Source organism: Mustelus asterias, chromosome 9 (genome assembly GCF_964213995.1).
Source record: "Mustelus asterias chromosome 9, sMusAst1.hap1.1, whole genome shotgun sequence".
NCBI classification, from domain to species: Eukaryota; Metazoa; Chordata; class Chondrichthyes; order Carcharhiniformes; family Triakidae; genus Mustelus; species Mustelus asterias.
The window spans coordinates 5378561-5397654 of NC_135809.1; the positions used below are offsets into that span (position 1 = coordinate 5378561).

The 19094-nt window shown below is 48.2% G+C and overlaps 1 protein-coding gene across 2 annotated transcripts in view; it reads left to right on the forward strand.

Moving 5' to 3' along the window:
* Nucleotides 1-19094, forward strand: part of LOC144498443 (CD9 antigen-like) — a 70252-nt gene that overhangs the window by 3620 nt on the left and 47538 nt on the right. For both annotated transcript variants that reach the window (XR_013498698.1, XM_078219557.1), the window contains exons 2-4: nucleotides 5168-5270; nucleotides 8571-8668; nucleotides 17314-17388. Coding sequence is in view for 1 of the 2 variants with exons in the window: in XM_078219557.1 (XP_078075683.1) it covers nucleotides 5168-5270; nucleotides 8571-8668; nucleotides 17314-17388 (276 nt within the window). In the remaining variant the exon portion in view is untranslated. The remainder of the gene's footprint in view (nucleotides 1-5167; nucleotides 5271-8570; nucleotides 8669-17313; nucleotides 17389-19094) is intronic.

The following is a 19094-nucleotide window of genomic DNA, read 5'->3' on the forward strand; positions in this document are numbered from 1 at the left end:
CCGACCATACACTTGATCTTAGCCAAAAGGCCGAGACGTTTGGGAGGGTAGGGTGTGAGTTTCCATATCCAGGCTGAAGGCTGCCTTCATACGCCTCGCTCAGCTGAGAGAGAACTCATGACTACCACTATCAACAGCTGAATATTGCAAACCATCCTCCAGCCTGCATGATAAAAAACCTAAGAGAAAAAAGACCACTCGGCCATTCAATACGATCGTGGCTGGTCTTGGGTTTCAACTCCACTTCCACACCCACTCCCCGTATCAATTATTTCCCTAAGAGACCTAAAATCTGTCTATTTTTTATTCATTCGTGGGACATGGGCGTCGCTGGCTGGGCCAGCATTTATTGCCCATCCCTAGTTTCTAGAGGGCAGTTGAGAGTCACCCACATTGCTGTGGCTCTGGAGCCACATGTAGGCCAGACCAGGTAAGGACGGCAGATTTCTTTCCTTAAAGGACATTTGTGAACCAGATGGATTTTTCTGACAATCGACAATGGTTTCATGGTCATCAGTAGATTCTTAATTCCAGATAATTTTTATTGAATTCAAATTCCACCATCTGCCGTGGTGGGATTCGAACCCAGAATGTTAGCTGAGTTTCTGGATTCATAGTCTAGTGAGGCCATCGCCTCCTCACAGCCTTACACATATTCAACGATGGAGCATTCACAACCCTTTGGGGTAGAGAATTCCAAAGATTCACAACCCTTTGGGGTAGAGAATTCCAAAGATTCACAACCCTTTGGGGTAGAGAATTCCAAAGATTCACAACCCTTTGGGGTAGAGAATTCCAAAGATTCACAACCCTTTGGGGTAGAGAATTCCAAAGATTCACAACCCTTTGAGTGAAGATATTTCTCCTTACCTCAGTCCTAAATGGTTGGCCCCTTATCCCGAGACTGTGTCCCCATGTTTTAGATTTCCTGATAGCGGAAACAATCTCTCAGCATCCGCCCTACCAAACCCCTTCAGAATCCTATGCATTTCAATGTTGTCTCTCATTCTTCTAAACTCCAGAAAATATAAACCCAATTTACTCAGGAACTCACCAAGACTCCTTAAACAGCACCTTCCAAACCCAGGACCACAACCATCCAGAGGGACAAAGGCAGCAGGCACATGGGAACACCACCACCTGCAAGTTCCTCTCCAAGCCACTCACCATCCTGACTTGGAAATATATCGGCTGTTCCTTCGCAGTCACTGGGTCAAAATCCTGGAATTCCCTCCCTAACGGCATTGTGGGTCAACCCACATCACATGGACTGCAGCGATTCAAGAAGGCAGCTCACCACCACCTTCTCAAGGGCAAGGGCCAAGCCAGCGACACCCCACATTTTTTTTAATTCATTCGCGGGACATGGGCGTCACTGGCAAGCCAGCATTTATTGCCCATCCCTAGTTGCCCTTGAGAAGGTGGTGGTGAGCTGCCTTCTTGAATCGCTGCAGTCCGTGTGCTGTGGGTTGACCCACAATGCCGTTAGGGAGAGAATTCCAGGATTTTGACCCAGCGACTGCGAAGGAACGGTGATATATTTCCAAATCAGGATGGTGAGTGACTTGGAGGGGAACTTGCAGGTGGTGGTGTTCCCATCTATCTGCTGCCCTTGTCCTTCTAGATGGGAGTGGTTGTGGGTTTGGAAGGTGCTGTCTAAGGATCTTTGTTGAATTGCTACAGTGCATCTTGTAGGTGCACTGCAGCAATCATCCCGTTAATGAATTTTTAAAAATAAATTTGGATGTGAATTTGAGCTTCGGTCTTTCCGATTATTTACCAGGAACTCAGAGGACAAATCATGGACATCTTGGTGAAATGGTGTGGCCTCGGTTGTGCCGTCCATTCAAGTTTTTCCACAACTCTTTGCCAAAGTCGCAGAGAGCTTCAGGAGAGCCTTACAGTCTTCCTCCTTGCGTTTCAATATTGCATCTTGAAAATGCACTGTTCACAAAATAACCCAGTTAGCAAAGCAATTGCTAACATCAAACTAACTGCTGCTAATTTCTAAATGGAGTGTGGCTGGGAAGTGGAGCAGCAGAGATTTAGGAATCCGAGTTCAGAAATCACCAAAAATGAGTGGACGATAGAAAAGAAAAATAGTTAGAAGGCTGATGGAATGTTGGCCTTTGTTCCTGAAACCACCTAGTGTAAAATGGTTAAATTATGAGGAAGGATTGTATAGACTAAACCTATATTCCCCCGAGTATAGAAGATTAAGATGTGATCTAATTGATGGTCTGAATTTTCACACAGCTGGAGAGTATCCCTTCACTGAAATCCCTTTATGTACAAACTCTAACAGCAGTACACAGAGTGCTCGCAGTCAGCAGTCTACCTCCAGAGGTGTCAGAGGATCTGACACTCCTGGTCAATCTCCACATCACTCCTGGTTAAATACAAGGCAAAGACTCCCTGATTGGCCCATCAATTGGATCCTTAATCAAGGAGTTCATACTCCAACAGGCCAACCTCAATGGCCTCATAGAAGCCCTACAGTGCAGAAGAGGCCATTCTGCCCATCGAGTCTGCACCGACCACAATCCCACCCAGGCCCTATCCCCATAACCCATAACCATTTACCATAGCTAGTCCCTCTAACATTAAGGGACAATTTAGCATGGCCAATCTTTGGAGTGTGGGAGGAAACCAGAGCACCTGGAGGAAACCCATGCAGGCACGGGGAGAACGTGCAAACTCCACACAGACAGTGATCCAAGCCGGGAATCGAACCCAGGTCCCTGGCGCTGTGAGGCAGCAGTGCTAACCACTGTGCCACCGTGCTGCCCGTGATTGAAGTCATCACAGAGAGACCTTTTGTTTTGTGTGAAAATGGCGGCGAAGCACGGATCTGGATATCCCATCCACCGAGCCCGGTCTCCACCATTTTTGCGTTTGAGGGAGGAATTGGGGGCAGGTTCTAACTTTCACAGCTGGGGTTTGTGGAGGCAACTGCACCTGTTAAAATGCAGAAAACTCAGTCAAATCTGATGTTGGTTCTTTAAACCGAGTCAGAAAGACCTAAAGCTGCCAGAATTCATTAGGAAGGTAGAATATCCTTTTGGACGTGGTCTCAGGGCACCTGTATAAGAGGTAAATTGCCCTTTGGGATTTTTAAAAGTAGACATGATTGTGCATAAAAAGTGCATGAACTCATGGAACTGTCAAAATAGCTGTTAAGGGAACTGTCAGCAGCACTGTCCAGATAGTGTCAAGTTATCAAGAGATTTTAAATGTCCTGCTCTTTAAGCTTAAAAAAAAACAGTCTGCAGTGGTAAAAGGGCTTGCTATTTCACTCTGTTGACATAGTTTGCAGGATATTATTACAGGATTAGTATTGAAAGACTGATTTGACAACTTATTATTTTCACAGTAGGGTGCCTTGAGTTCGCGGTTTGGTTGACAACTCCAAGTGGTTGTACACGCTTTGACATTGGTACCAATGCTTGTTTCCATAAGGGATTTAAATACAATGAATGGATTTTTTTAGGAAGAATAAATCAATCAATAATTCATCAATTAATAACTTTGTTTAATCTCTGCATGGTCCTGACACCTGCTCATGGTGAATACTGGGTGAGTTGGCATACTAGTTGTGAGGGCAAATGATGGACTATTTTGGCATAAGGGCTTCATAGGGCAATAGGAGGGCATGAGGGATGGGCATAGGCTGTCATGCAGTGTATGAGGGCCCATGTGGGATGTGAGGAAACATGGGCTGCCATAGATAAGGCATGGGGAGCATGTGGAGGACGAGGGGGTTTGCCATGTTTCCCATTTTAACCATCTCCCACAATCTACACAATTCATTTTTCAGTGCTCTGGTTTCCTCTCACAGTCCAAACATGTGCAGATTTAGGGGGATTGGCCATGCTAAATTGCCCCTTAGTGTCCAAAGATGTCTAGGTTAGGTGGATTAACCATGGTAAAAGTGTGGGGTTATGGGATAGGGCAGGGGAGAGGACCTGGGTAAGATACTCCGTCAGGAAGTTAGTGCAGACTCGATGGGCCGAATGACCTCCTTCTGCACTGTAGGGATTCTAAGGTTCCATGCAGCCTATCAGGCTGGTGTTTTAAAGTCTTCAATCAAGGAGGAAACCGGAGCACCCAGAGGAAACTCACGCAGACACAGGGGAGTCCGTGCAAACTCCACACAGCCAGTGACCCAAGCTGGGAATCGAACCCAGGTCCCTGGAGCTGTGAGGTGGCAATGCTAACCACTGTGCCATTGTGCTGCCCATCATTAACCAACTGATGAACTGGTTGTTATCATGCTGTGGGATCTTGCTGTGTGCAAATTGGTTCCTGCGTTTGCTGTAGTACAGTGATGTCACTCTGTTTGGCTGTGAAGTGCTTTGGAACATGCTGGAAAGCCAGGGAAGGTGAAATAGCCATGTTCCTTCCTCCCCTGAGCTGATAGATTTCAGCCCGCACCTTGTAATGAAGCTTCTCCAACAACTGTGCTTAGATAAAATATTTCCACGATATTGAGGTGATGGAGAAGAGGACAATTCCTCTGCCAGAATCGCTTGTCTGATCTTCCACTATTCCTTTTATTCAGCCATTGGTGGAATGTGAGTGTCTACTCAGCACTGATTGCCCTTGAGGAGGCAACGATTAGGCAGCATCTTGAACCAGAGCCCTCCATGTAGACAACTGAGTGGCTCACTCAGGGGGCCACATTGCTGAGGGTCTGGAGTCATGTGTAGATCAGAGCAGGTAAGGGCATAGAAACATAGGCCAGAATTCTACTGCCCCACCCGCCACAGAATCAGAGCGGGCGAGGGGCGGACAACAGAAACGTCTGTTGATCTCAGGCGGGAATTTCCAGTCTCGCTCGAGCGAGGCCGTTAAATCCCGCCCATAGAAACTAGAAGCAGGAGGAGGCCATCCGGCCCTTCGAGCCTGCTCTGCCATTCATTCTGATCATAGCTGATCATTGAATTCAATATCCTGATCCTGTGCCCCCCACCACCCCCCCACCCCCCAATATCCCTTTAGCCCCAAGAGCTATACCTAATTTCCTCAGAAGAAGACTGGCAGATTTCCTTCCCTAAAGGACGTGAGTGAACCAGATGGTTTAGTAACAATAATGATATTAATATGTGCCACTGTTTCTGATAAACATTTAGCACTGAGAATAATCCTTTTACTTGTTGCTCTCCAGTTGCTGGGCCTCATCATTTTGCTCCTGGCGTTTTGGTTTCGTTTCGATGAAAGGACAAAGAGTCTTTATGAAGTTGGTCAACATGGGGATAAATTTATCATCGGTGAGTTACTGAAGAAACTTACACTGCAGTTAACTTCGGAACTCTGTCCGGTCCTCACCAAACGCTAGCTTTTCCCCCCCGGCTCTCTGCTGTTTGTTCACCTACACCGACTCCCGCCTCAGCAACGCCTCAATTTTAAAATTCTCAGCTTTGCCTTCAGATCCTTCCAAAGCCTCGACCCTTTCCCCTCTCCCTCCCTAATCCCCCTTTGGTCTGGCCTGATCTGTGAACAGGGCATGATGACAGTTCCGACATGAGGAACAGGAGTGTGGGTGGCTGTGAGTTTACAGAGGCTGGAAAGCGAGAGGTTGCCAAGTGCACATCGGATGAGTTGAGTGGAGGGGGTCAACAAATGGTTTCAGCAGCAGATGAGCTGAGACCCACCGGAGGAAAGGTCGGTCAATGGAAATAAGGTATAAGTCAGGATAGAATGGCAGAACAAACTAGAGGGGCCAAATGGCCTATTCCTGCCCATATGAACCCTCCCATTACACCCCGAGTCGCCCCTCCAGGGACATCTGAACAATATTGCTCTAAGTTGTTAGTGAGTCTGTGAGCGTCAGTAATAATGGAGGGTATGTGATTACTTGCTTCTGATTTTGCAAAGTAACTTCCCTCCCTTGTTTAATGCCAATCATAGAATCCCTACAGTGCAGAAGGAGGCCATTTGGCCCATCGAGTCTGCACCAACCACAATCCCACCCAGGCCCTATTCCCGTAACCCCACACATTTACACTGCAATCCCTGTGACACTAAGGGGCAATTTAACATGACCAATCAACCTAACCCACACATCTTTGGACTGTGGGTAGAAATCGGAGCACTCGGAGGAAACCCACGCAGACACGGGGAGAATGTGCAGACTCCACACAGACAGTGACCCAAGCCAGCAATTGAACTCGGGCCCCTGGCGCTGTGAGGCACCAACGCTAACCACTGTGCCACCGTGCCACCCATAATGATGACAGAGATACATTAAACCCCAGTCCAACAAGAGAGTGAAATGATTTACGATCCTTGCGAAGCTCTCTGCCGTTGCTCATTGAGGTTCTGCTTTCGGAGAACCACGCACATTCAGAAATTCAGATAACCGGGTAAGACTGAGCTCCCTCCTCATTGAGAACTCAGATGGACAGACGTTGCTGTAGAAATACCAATCTGTATTGATTCATTACTGCTTTGGTCATAGTAGGGCTACTGAATGCAGTGTATCAATCCTACTATCAATCCTCAACCTTCCTTCCTTCTGTCTCTCACCGCCCAGCGGCACGGTGGCACAGTGGTTAGCACTGCTGCTTCACAGCTCCAGGGACCCGGGTTCGATTCCTGGCTTGGGTCACTGTCTGTGTGGAGTCTGCACGTTCTCCCCGTGTCTGCGTGGGTTTCCTCTGGGTGCTCCGGTTCCTCCTACAGTCTGAAAGACATGTTGGTTAGGGTGCATTGGCCGTGCTAAATTCTCCCACAGTGTGACACGAACAGGCGCCGGAGTGTGGCAACTAGGGGATTTTCACAGTAACTTCATTGCAGTGTTAATGTAAGCCTACTTATGACACTAATAAATAAACTTAACTTTAAAAAAAATTCTTCTTTCTGTCTTCTCATTGCTTTCCTTTCTCTCATCTCCGCCTTGTTCTTTCGTTCCGTCCTTTCCACACTCCCTCATTCCTTTCTTCTTCATTCTTTCTTTGTTGCACTCCTTCTCTCTTACTTCCTGCCTTTCATTGGTTTTTCTTTCCTCCCTTCACTCGTTCCTTTCTCCATTCCTTTCTTCCACCTTTCTGTTCTTTTTTTATCTGATGATAGAACACAAGGGGTCACGGGTTCAAGGAGAGGGGGGCAAGGTTCAACACGGATGTCAGGGGGACGTATTTTACACAGAGGGTGGTGGGGGCCTGGAATGCACTACCAAGCAAGGTGATTGAGGCGGACACGCTGGGATCGTTTAAGACTTATCGAGATAGCCACATGAACAGACTGGGAATAGAGGGATACAAACGAATGGTCTAGTTGGGCGCATGAGCGGCACAGGCTTGGAGGGCCGAAGGGCCTGTTCCTGTGCTGTATTGTTCTTTGTTCTTTGATGTGAGATGGAGAGGAGGGTGGGAGGAGGTCCTTCTGGAGCAGTAACACTGTCATGGACGAATGGAACCGATTGGTAGATTCCTGGGCTATTGGTCCTATGTGGGCGGTGAGGGAGCAGGGTGGGAGGGTTACAGGTAGAGGAGGTCACAAATCTGGGATTGAGGGAACGGTGCACAGATAAAACTGACCAATATGGATGGGCAAATCCAGACAGAAGGCAGCCCAGATCTACAGGTGATGTTGCCAAGGAAATGTAGAAGGAATTACAGATGACCCAGGGTGTGTCCTTATAGAATAGAATTCCTACAGTGCACAAGGAGGCCATTCAGCCCATCGAGAGTGAACCAACGACAATCCCACCCAAGTACTATCACCACAACCCCACGTAATTACCCTGCTAATCCCGCTGACACTAAGGGACAATTTAGCATGGCCAATTCACCTAACCCACACATCTTTGGACCGTGGGAGGAAACTGGAACACTCGGAGGAAACCCATGCAGACACGGGGAGAACGTGCAGACTCCGCACAGACAGTGACCCAAGCCGAGAATCGAACCTGAGTCCCTGGCGCTGTGAGGTAGCAGTGCTAACTCGCTGTGCCATCGTGCCGCCTGGGAGGTCCTCGCTGGATATGACAGTTCAGGAGACAGAGCATAGCTGGATATTCACTGGCATTGCCATTGGCCGCCAAGGGCAGCCCCAAAGCTGGACAACAGAGGAGAACTGGAGGCAAGAGACGGAACAGCGAACTATTCGAAACACTGCGAGGGGGGTTAGAATCATGGAGGAACAACACACCAAGAGGCGCGTTATTATAGACTGGAGTTGTTTCAGTGAAGTGAGATGGGCTAAAATATGATTAGTAAGTAGTCTCACAACACCAGGTTAAAGCCCAACAAATTATTTGATAGCATGAGCTTTCTGAGTGTTGCTCCTTCATCAGGTGAGCGATGACCGATTGCACTCACCTGATGAAGGAGCAGCGCTCCGAAAGCTCGTGCTACCAAATAAACCTGTTGGACTTTAACCTGGTGTTGTGAGACTTCTTACTGTGCCCCACCCCAGTCCAACGCTGGCAACTCCACACCATGAAATGTGAACAAGGAGAGATAGACGTGGGATGGACAGACCAAAGGGGAAAGCGATGTTTGAGCAAACACAGGGAAAGATTGTATTTCACTGTTTCACATTGATAATTTCCACCTTCTCTCTAGGTATTTATGCTATGTGGGCTGCTGGAGGCTTGCTGCTGGTTGCTGGTTTCACAGGGCACTTCGCTGTAACCCGGGAGTCAAAGTGTCTACTCTGGGTTGTAAGTATTACTCGTCATGGTGAATGTGTGGATCGGGGATCGGGCGGGGCCTGGGTAAGAGGCTCTGTCAGAGAGTCAGTGCAGTCTCTATGGGCTGAATGGCCCCCTTCTGCACTGTAGGGATTCTATGATCACATTCTGGTGAATCTACACTGCACTTGTCCTGAGAACAATACATCCCTTCTCAGGTATGGTGTACAGAGCTGTGCACCATACACCGCAGTTGTGGTCTAACTGGAGATTTGCATAGATATAGCAAAGCCTCCCTTTTATATTTTAACCCCTTAGTTATAAAAGCCAATATTCCTTTTGGATTTTATTTTGCACTGACCCCCCACAACATTTTAATGATCTGTGCATGCGGACTCTAACACCAGAATTCTCCGACCTCGCCCCGCGGCTGGGGTTCTCCGACTTCACCCCCGCGGCTGGGGTTCTCCGACCTCGCCCCGCGGCTGGGGTTCTCTGACCTCACCCCGCGGCTGGGGTTCTCCGACTTCACCCCCGCGGCTGGGGTTCTCCGACCTCGCCCCCGCGGCTGGGGTTCTCCGACCTCGCCCCCGCGGCTGGGGTTCTCCGACTTCACCCCCGCGGCTGGGGTTCTCCGACCTCGCCCCCGCGGCTGGGGTTCTCTGACTTTGCCCCCGCGGCTGGGTTCTCCGGTCCTCCTCTGCCGAATTTTCCATTCTCGCTGGCAGCAGTAGCAGGGCGTACGAGATTGGAGAATTCTGGCCTAAATGTTTTAGACCTCCGCTGTTCTGAAGTTTTCACTTTTTAATAATACACAATTGCCTCTTTGGTCTAAACTGAAGCATTTCACACTGATGCATTGAAATCTCCCCACTCACTAAATCACTCAGTGGCTCTTTTATAACTAAGGGGTTAAAATATGAAAGGCAGGTTTTGCCATATCTCCTGGCATGGTGGCACAGTGGTTAGCACTGTAAGGATATGAGGATAGGGCCTGGGTGGGATTGTGGTCGGTGCAGTCTCGATGGGCCGAATGGCCTCTTTCTGTGCTGTAGGGTTTCTAAGATTTCTAAGATTCTCTCTCCACAGATGCTGTCAGACCTGCTGAGATTTTCCAGCATTTTTTATTTTGGTTTCAGATTCCAGCATCCACAGTATTTTGCTTTTATCTAACTTGTAAAATCCTTCTGTTTTAGTCTTGTGTCAATTCATTTCACTTGCAACTCCGAGTATCTTTTTACTTTTCCTTCAAACCTCACCCAAATTCTCAGAGGTGGGCTGAATGGCCTGTTTTTTTCCTGTACGTATTATGATGTGGAGTTGCCAGTGTCGGTGTGGGGTAGGCACAGTAAGAAGTCTCACAACACTCAGGTACTCACCTGATGAAGGATCAGCGCTCCAAAAGCTCGTGATTCCAAATAAACCTGTTGGACTTTAACCTGGTGTTGTGAGACTTCTTACTTTATTTGATTTGATTTGATTTGATTTATTATTGTCACATGTAATAACATACAGTGAAAAGTATTGTTTCTTGTGCGCTTTACAGACAAAGCATACCATTCATAGAGAAGGAAAGGAAAGAGTGCAGAATGTAGTGATACAGTCATAGCTAGGGTGCAGAGAAAGATCAACTTAATGTAAGGTCGGTCCATTCAAAAGTCTAACAGCAGCAGGGAAGAAGCTGTTCTTGAGTCGGTTGGTACGTGACCTCAGACTTTTGTATCTTTTTCCCAAAGGAAGAAGGTGGAAGATTGAATGTCTGGGGTGCGTGGGGTCCTTAATTATGTTGGTTGCTTTACCAAGGCAGTGGGAAGTGTAGACAGAGTCAATGGATGGGAGGCTGGTTTGTGTGATGGATTGGGCTACATTCACAACCTTTTGTAGTTCCTTGCGGTCTTGGGTAGAGCAGGAGCCAGACCAAGCTGTGATACAACCAGAAAGAACGCTTTCTATGGTGCATCTGTAAAAGTTGGTGAGAGTCGTAGCGGACATACCAAATTTCCTTATCCTCCTGAGAAAGTAGAGGCGTTGGTGGGCTTTCTTAACTATAGTGTCAGCATGGGGGGGGTCAGGACAGATGGTTGGTGATCTGGACACCTAAAAACTTGTTTGTGTGTTTGTCTCTGTGTGAATGTATGAGTGTGTGTGTGCACGTGTGTCTGTGTCAATGTTTGTGTGTGCATCTGTGTGTGTGTGTGTCTGTGTGTGTGTGTGTGTCTGTCTGTCTGTGTGTGTGTCTGCGTGTGAGTGTGTGTGTGTGAGTGAGTGTCTGTGTGTGTGTGTGTGTGTCTGGCTGTGTGTGTGTCTGCGTGTGAGTGTGTGTGTGAGTGTGTGTGTGTGAGTGTGTGTTTACTGTACCATGCTGCATATCCCATCATTTCCTGTTCAGTAGTCAGCATTAACTGATTGAGACATTTATAGAAATGACAGATCTTATGCAGAAGAACAACTTGTTTGAAAATAGAAACTGCTCACAGGACAAAATCTTACTGCATTTAAAGATTTTCAGAGGTTGCGATGAACTGAACCGCGCTGGTGAGGCCAGACTGTCCACTGGCACCATCTTACCAGAGAGGGTCAGTTAGAGCCAAAGCACTGAGACAGGGACTTACCCGAGCCAATGTTTAACTTTGAAGTTTATTTATTATTGTCACAAGTAGGTTTACATTAACACTGCAATGAGGTTACTGTGAAAATCCCCCAGTCGCCACATTCCGGCGCCTGTTCGGGTACACTGAGGGAGAATTTAGCATGGCCAATCCACCCTAACCAGCGCGTCTTTCAGACTGTGGGAGGAAACCGGAGCACCCGGAGGAAACCCACGCAGACACGGGGAGAACGTTCAAACTCCACACAGACAGTCACCCAAACTGGGAATTGAACCCGGGTCCCTGGCGCTGTGAGGCGGCAGTGCCAACCACTGTGCCAGTCTGTGGGGGGGGGCCACAGAATTCCCCAGCCAACTGGAGAACACCAACGGCAACTCAAGGTGCCCCTGAAGACCCGCAAAGTGTTTCAAATTATTTGTGCCCGGAGCTGCTGGGTCGGGGAGTTGGGGGGGAGTGTAGGGGATGTGTGGGGGGAATTGGGGGGTGGGGGGGGTCCCGCTTCACAGAATGGCCTATTGCAGCAGCCTTGGTGTGATGGCAGAGGGTGTGACAGCACAGCGGTGCTACATAAAGGCAGCCTCGCTGGCCCTTTGCCTGCGGCCAGGAGAAATCCTCCAGAGATCCGCCAGGACTTCACCCGGAGTGTGGGGTCAGTCAACCATCAACCAAGTCTCTAAACGGCCAGCTGGTTGGCACTAACTACCTCTCTGCCTCTGCCCACTGGAGAGCCCCTTCCATGAATCAATCGCCTCCGACAAGGGGAAAGCTGCAAGTGTCTGAGCTGTCAATGATAAGTCACCACTAACACCTGCATCCTCTGTGCAAATGGTAAAATCCCGCCCAGTCTTTCCTCTCAATCAACATCACGACTCTAATTGCAGCTTGCTGATGCTAATTCCCCATCACTCACTCTGCTGGCAGTTACAGCTGTAGAATATTTTCAACTAAAAAAACTTTTGGGACTTCAGAACTAAAGGTGATAAGAAAAGGAAGAAGGAAAGTGAATAAGTAACAACACCAGTCCTAACACATTTATTACCGTGTCTGCAAAGTACAAGGGTGGCACAGTGGCACAGTGGTTAGCACTGCTGCCTCACAGCGCCAGGGACCACGGTTCGATTCCTGGCTTGGGTCACTGTCTGCGTGGAGTTTGCATGTTCTCCCTGTGTTTGTGTGGGTTTCCTCCGGGTGCTCCGGTTTCCTCCCACAGTCCAAAGATGTGCAGGTTAGAGGGATTGACCATGCTAAATTCTCACTCAGTGTACCCAAACAGGCACCGGAATGTGGCGACTAGGGGATTTTCACAGTAACTTCATTGCAGTGTTAATGTAAGCCTACTTGTGACACTAATAAATAAACTTTGACTTTACAGCCCACGCACTATGCATTGACTATCGTGCTGCATTGTTACATAACATCTTCCTGCATCAAACTAGTCGGAACTGCCAGGCAACATTAATGTGTTTCAAACCATCTGAAACAACACCAAACTACTTTAATCTAAGGGTGGGATTTTGCTGGGATTATTTGGTCCCAGTGAAAGTCTTTTGGCTGGGCTGCCGCACCCTCCGTCCCAGAGTCCCGACCTGACAGGACCCGAAAATCCCGGCCTGAGTCAAACCATGTGAGGCTCACTGCCGGAACTCACCAAGATTCCTCAGACAGCGCCTTCCAAACTCATGACCACTAACATCCAGAAGGACAGGGGCAGCAGATACATGGAAACACCACCACTTGGAGGTTCCCTTCCAAGTCACTCACCATCCTGACTTGGAAATATATCGGCCATTCCTTCACTGTCGCTGGGTCAAAATCCTGGAATTCCCTCCCTAACAGCACTGTGGGTGTACCTACACCACAGGGACTGCAGAGTTACAAGAAGGCGGCTCACCACCACCTTCGCAAGGGATGGGCAATAAATGCTGGCCCAGCCAGCGATGCCCAAAACATGAATAACACAAAGAGTTCCAGTGCGAAGGAGACTTGTGTCCACCCGGGACCCAGGCCAGAAACTCCAACCTCTACTTGGAGTGGTCCCCCAGCCTCTGCAAAAGCTGCTTCATAGAAATCATCATAGAAACCCTACAGTGCAGAAGGAGGCCATTCGGCCCATCGAGTCTGCACCGACCACAATCCCACCCAGGCCCTACCCCCACATATTTTACCCGCTAATCCCTCTAACCTACACATCCCAGGACACTAAGGGGCAATTTTTTTTTTTTTTAACCTGGCCAATCAACCTAACCCGCACATCTTTGGACTGTGGGAGGAAACCGGAGCACCCGGAGGAAACCCACGCAGACACGAGGAGAATGTGCAAACTCCACACAGACAGATCCAATTACATTCACTCATCTACTTTATTTGTTGATGGGATGTGGGCGATGCTGGCTGCCCATTTCAGAGGGCAGTTGAGAGTCAACCACATTGCTGATGGTCTGGAGTCACATGTCGGTCAGACTGGGTAAGGATGGCAGATTTCCTTCCCTAAAGGACATTAGTGACCCAGATGGGGTTTTTCCAACAATTGACTCGTGATCATCAACAGACTTTTTAATTCCAGATTTTTACTGAATTTAAAATTCACCGTCTGGTGGGATTTGAACCCGTTCCCCAGTGCATTCCCCTGGGTCTCTGAGTTACTAATCCAGCGCCAATACCACCACGCCAATATAGTCCAATTGAATTTCCACAGTAACTTCATTGCAGTGTTAATGTAAACCTACTTGTGACACTAATAAATAAATAACAAATAATGGAATCAGTAACAATTCTCAGGTGAGGCTATGGTGACATCCACTTGCATTAATTCCAGCAGAAGATGCCTGTCACACAATCCAGGCGAATTCAGGTATGTTTATTTATTGGAGAATCATTACTCTTTATTCAGTAAGTAAGGGAGTACTTAGCACGGGCGGCACGGTAGCACAGTGGTTAGCACTGCTGCTTCACAGCTCCAGGATCCCGGGTTCGATGCTCGGGTCACTGTCTGTGTGGAGTTTGCACATTCTCCTCGTGTCTACGTGGGTTTCCTCCGGGTGCTCCGGTTTCCTCCCACAGTCCAAAGATGTGCAGGTTAGGTTGATTGGCCATGCTAAAAATTGCCCCTTAGTGTCCTGAGATGCGTAGGTTAGAGGGATTAGTGGGTAAAATATGTGGGGATATGGGGGTAGGGCCTGGGTGGGATTGTGGTCGGTGCAGACTCGATGGGCCGAATGGCCTCCTTCTGCACTGTAGGGTTTCTATGATTTCTATGAGTAAAATAGCCAACAGTCAAATAAACACTCACACATTCTATTCTCTGTATCACTAATTTACCAACACAAAGCTCAAAGTTCACTCTCACGGATCACATGACCAAGTCAATGCCTATTATATATTTTTTATTTGTTAATCAGAAATACAAAGTTTATTTATTAGTGTCACAAGTTACATTAACACTGCAATGAAGTTACTGTGAAAATCCCCTAGTCGCCACACTCCGGCGCCTGTTCGGGTAACACTGAGGGAGAATTTAGCACGGCCAATGCACCCTAACTAGCACGTCTTTCAGACTGTGGGAGGAAACCGGAGCACCCGGAGGAAACCCATGCAGACACGGGGAGAACGTGCAAACTCCACACAAACAGTGACCCAAGCTGGGAATCGAACCTGAGTTCTTGGCACTGTGAGGGAGCAGTGCTAACCACTGTGTCACCGTGCTGCCCCGGGTCCCTGGCGCTGTGAGGCAGCGGTGCTAACCACTGTGTCACCGTGCTGCCCCGGGTCCCTGGCGCTGTGAGGCAGCGGTGCTAACCACTGTGTCACCGTGCTGCCCCGGGTCCCTGGCGCTGTGAGGCAGCGGTGCTAACCACTGTGTCACCGTGCTGCCCCAGGCCCCTGGCGCTGTGAGGCAGCGGTGCTAATTGCTGTGTCACCGTGCTGCCCTAATTATAACCACATCTAGATTTCCAATGAGCCACATGTGGTTAGTGACTAATGTATTGGATTCACTTCTCCTGAGGGCATCCCAGCTCCTCTCAGCCCAGTCTACAGCGTCACTGCAATCAGTGCGATGCCAGAAAAAGCAATTCATCTCCTCGAGAATTGAGTACTTGATTCTGACAAGGTTTTCGAGTTCCACCGAGGCCTTCCAAAAGGACAAAGGAGGTCATTTTAAAAATTATTTTATAGGATGTGGGCATCGCTGGCTTGGCAGTCCCTCATTGCCCCTTGAGAAGGTGGTGCTGAGCCGCCTTCTTGAGCCGCTGCAGCCCCTGTGGTGTAGGTACACCCACAGTGCTGTTAGGGAGGGAGTTCCAGGATTTGGACCCAGCGACAGTGCAGGATCGGGGATATAGTTAACGTGCAGGCGGGGGGCCCGGTGTCACCAGTGGAGTTGAGACTGACTTTTGTTCACAGCCCCTAAAAAGCCTTGAAAGTCGGTAAAATTCTGCCCTGTGAGTGATTTTTAAACAACTTGTTCTTCTGCAGAAGATCTGAAACATTTCTGTAAATGTCTTAATCAGTTATCGTAGACTACTGAACAGGAAATGATGGGATATGCAGCACAGCGCACACACACACACATACAGACACACACTGACACACACACACACACAGACATACAGACACACACTGACACACACACACATACAGACATACAGACACATACACACACACACACTGACACACACATACTGACACATACACACACACACTGACACACACACACACATATATACAGACACACACACACACACATATAGACACACAGACACATACACACACACATACACATACAGACACACACACACTCATGCACACACACAGACACGCAGACACACTGACACACACACACGCACATATACAGACACACACACACACATATAGACACACAGACATATACACACACACATACACATACAGACACACACACAGACACACTCATGCACACACACAGACACGCAGACACACTGACACACACACACGCACATATACAGACACACACACACACATATAGACACAGACATATACACACACACATACACACACATACAGACACACACACATGTACACACAGACACACTCATGCACACACACAGACACGCAGACACACTCACGTACACACTCACACCCATACACACACTCACACAATCAAGGGGCTGATAATCCTCAGGGAGTCCTCTCCCTTTTCGGAATTTAAAGAGATGTTTCCGATGGGGTTTAAAACCTCAGTAGGTTATAATATCCCAGAATGATACTGGGACTAACAGTGTTCGATTCTGAGGGTGATTTGTATACACCAGGCTCACTGTCCCATTAAAAGGAGCGATTGAATTGCAGTGTTTAAGATGATTAAAGAGAGAGAAAAACCATTCCCTCTGGTGACACTGACCAGGTAAATATGTCAAAATCTTTAAATTAAAGCGAGGATGTTCGGGATGATGTGAAGGAACAGTTGTTCACACAAAAGGGAGCGGGAGTCTGTGTCCGGGATTCTCCGGGGCTGCTGGATCCTGGCGGGAATGCTGATATCTCGGTGAATGGGGTGACGGGGCTAAAACGGGAATGGCGTTGGGTGTCGGAGCCGTAGCGATTCTCCCGGGCATTCTGCCAGCTCCAATCAGATTCCTGTCCAGAGCTGATGGGAACCACAATGATATCCAGAAATAATGTGGAGATGCCGGTGTTGGACTGGGGTGGGCACAGTAAGAAGTCTCACAAACACCAGGTTAAAGTCCAACAGGTTTATTTGTTAGCAAAAGCCACTAGCTTTCGAAGCGCTGCTTCTTCATCAGGTGATGAAGAGGCTGCAGGGGGGGAGGGGGGAGGGGGGAGGGGGGGAGGTCCCCCAAGGGACCTGGACGTTTGGCGGACTCAGGCTGGGGAGAAGGTGTTGACCTCGGGGCTCTCCCCCGGGATGGGGGTCTCGTGGCTGGACTGCCCCCTTCGACTTACAAAAGGGAATCCCCCCGGCTGAAACTGACATCTGCTTTCAGTCTGAGGACTTCAAAGGGCCCTTTGCAGGTCATTGTGTGAGTCCTGAACACTTGTATCTCACTCACTGCTCTCTTTCTCTCTCAGTATCTATCGATCATCGTGCTTTTATTCCTGGTTGAGATGGCCGTCGCTATCTGGGCGTTTGCGCAGAAAGATGAGGTATGTTTGCTTTGTGTTTGACACAACTCAGTTTTATTTTCTGGCTCTCAGTTGCCTTTGTTTTTGCTCAGAAAATTGTTGAAAGTCCTACCAAGAATCCGTACCTCAGATCTGGATCCTGCATATTGTCACACAATAAATGAAACGTTGTATTATTAATGGCAATGCATCAAGCTGAACATGTCACCTCCTGCGTAATATTTATTGAAATGAGATGTAGTCCCAAAGGATATCTGTTTGATCACAGTGCTGGGATTGGAGGTGCCAACTGACTGTAGAAGTTTCTCACCCATCACTCTCCATCTTGGTGATGCTCACTTTCTCTCAACTATCCCAACACCTTCAAGTTAAAATTCTCATCCATGTGTTAAATACCTCCCTGGCTTCATCCTGCTCTATTGCTGTTACCTCCTCCAGCCCTACGACCCTCACAAAACCTCAATTCCTCCAACCATGGGCCACTTACGCAACCCACTTCTTTTCTCCCAAGTACTGGAGGGCATACCTTCTGCTCACTGGGTGCCACACTGAAATTTCATCCCTAAACCTAGAGAAATTGGATAAACAACTGAATAATCTATTTTTAGCGATGTTGATTGAGGGATGAATATTGGTCAGAAAGCTAACTCCTGGTCCCTGCTCTTTCAGTTTCATTATCTATGAGCTGCAAAGGTTTTTTGATAGGAGAATCTATTGTGAATGTTTGGCTGAGTATCAAATGCTGAAAAAACCACTTATTGCAGCAGAAGGTCCTGTTCACATTTTGACTGACAGCTTTAGGAGGCCATTAAAGGATTATCTGTCTTTGATGAGGCAAGTAAATGAATGTTTGTTTGTTTTTACAACAGATTGACCACTGAAGGATTTACATTTTTTGAATGGCTTTAATGAATGAATGTTCTAATCAGTATGAAGTGCGTTTGACAGATCTATTAAGTTATTAGTTTATTTTTCAAATACCTATTTCAGTGACAATCTAAGGGCTACCTATTGTGGATACTGGGCAAGTGACTATGGAGGTTACGTGGGGGTCATGGAGAAAACCTGGGGTAAATGAGATATATACATCAGCCATGATCATTCTGAATGATGGAGTAGGCTCGATGGGCCATATGTCCTAGTCTTGCTCCCATTATGTTTCTATTTTGTAATGAGGGGGAATGGAATGAGAATGGTGGATATAAGGGAGCAGGGGCAGTATGAAGGGGCATGGAATTGTATGGGGGTATAGGAGGCAGAGGGAGTATGAGGAGGCATGGAGCAGACACAAGGATATGAGGTCCTGAAGGGGGCAGGAGGTGTATGGGGCGTCTCAGGACTGCGTTATGGGGGAAAATGAACGATGTTGGGACTTGGGCTACTCTCCCCGGGAACCAAGGCGGGCTTCCTAACCAGCCATCCTCCGCACTCACATCCCCCTCCCCCCCACCCCCCGCAACACATCACAGCTTACAAACCACACTCCACTCCCAGAGTCGGAAAAATGGCGGGAGTGGTGTTCAGAGGAGGGATAGAGTTTCAGAAATTGGGAATGGGCCTGATGCGTGTTTCCCAAGATGGAAATCTAGTCCAGAACCTCTGACAGAGCTGCACTCCCTCAGTACTGCCTGGAGAGGCCCAGCTGGATTTCACTGCTCATGTCTCTGGAGTGAGTCTCGAAACCACAACCTTCTGAGTCAGATGAGGGTTCCACAACCCATAGCAGA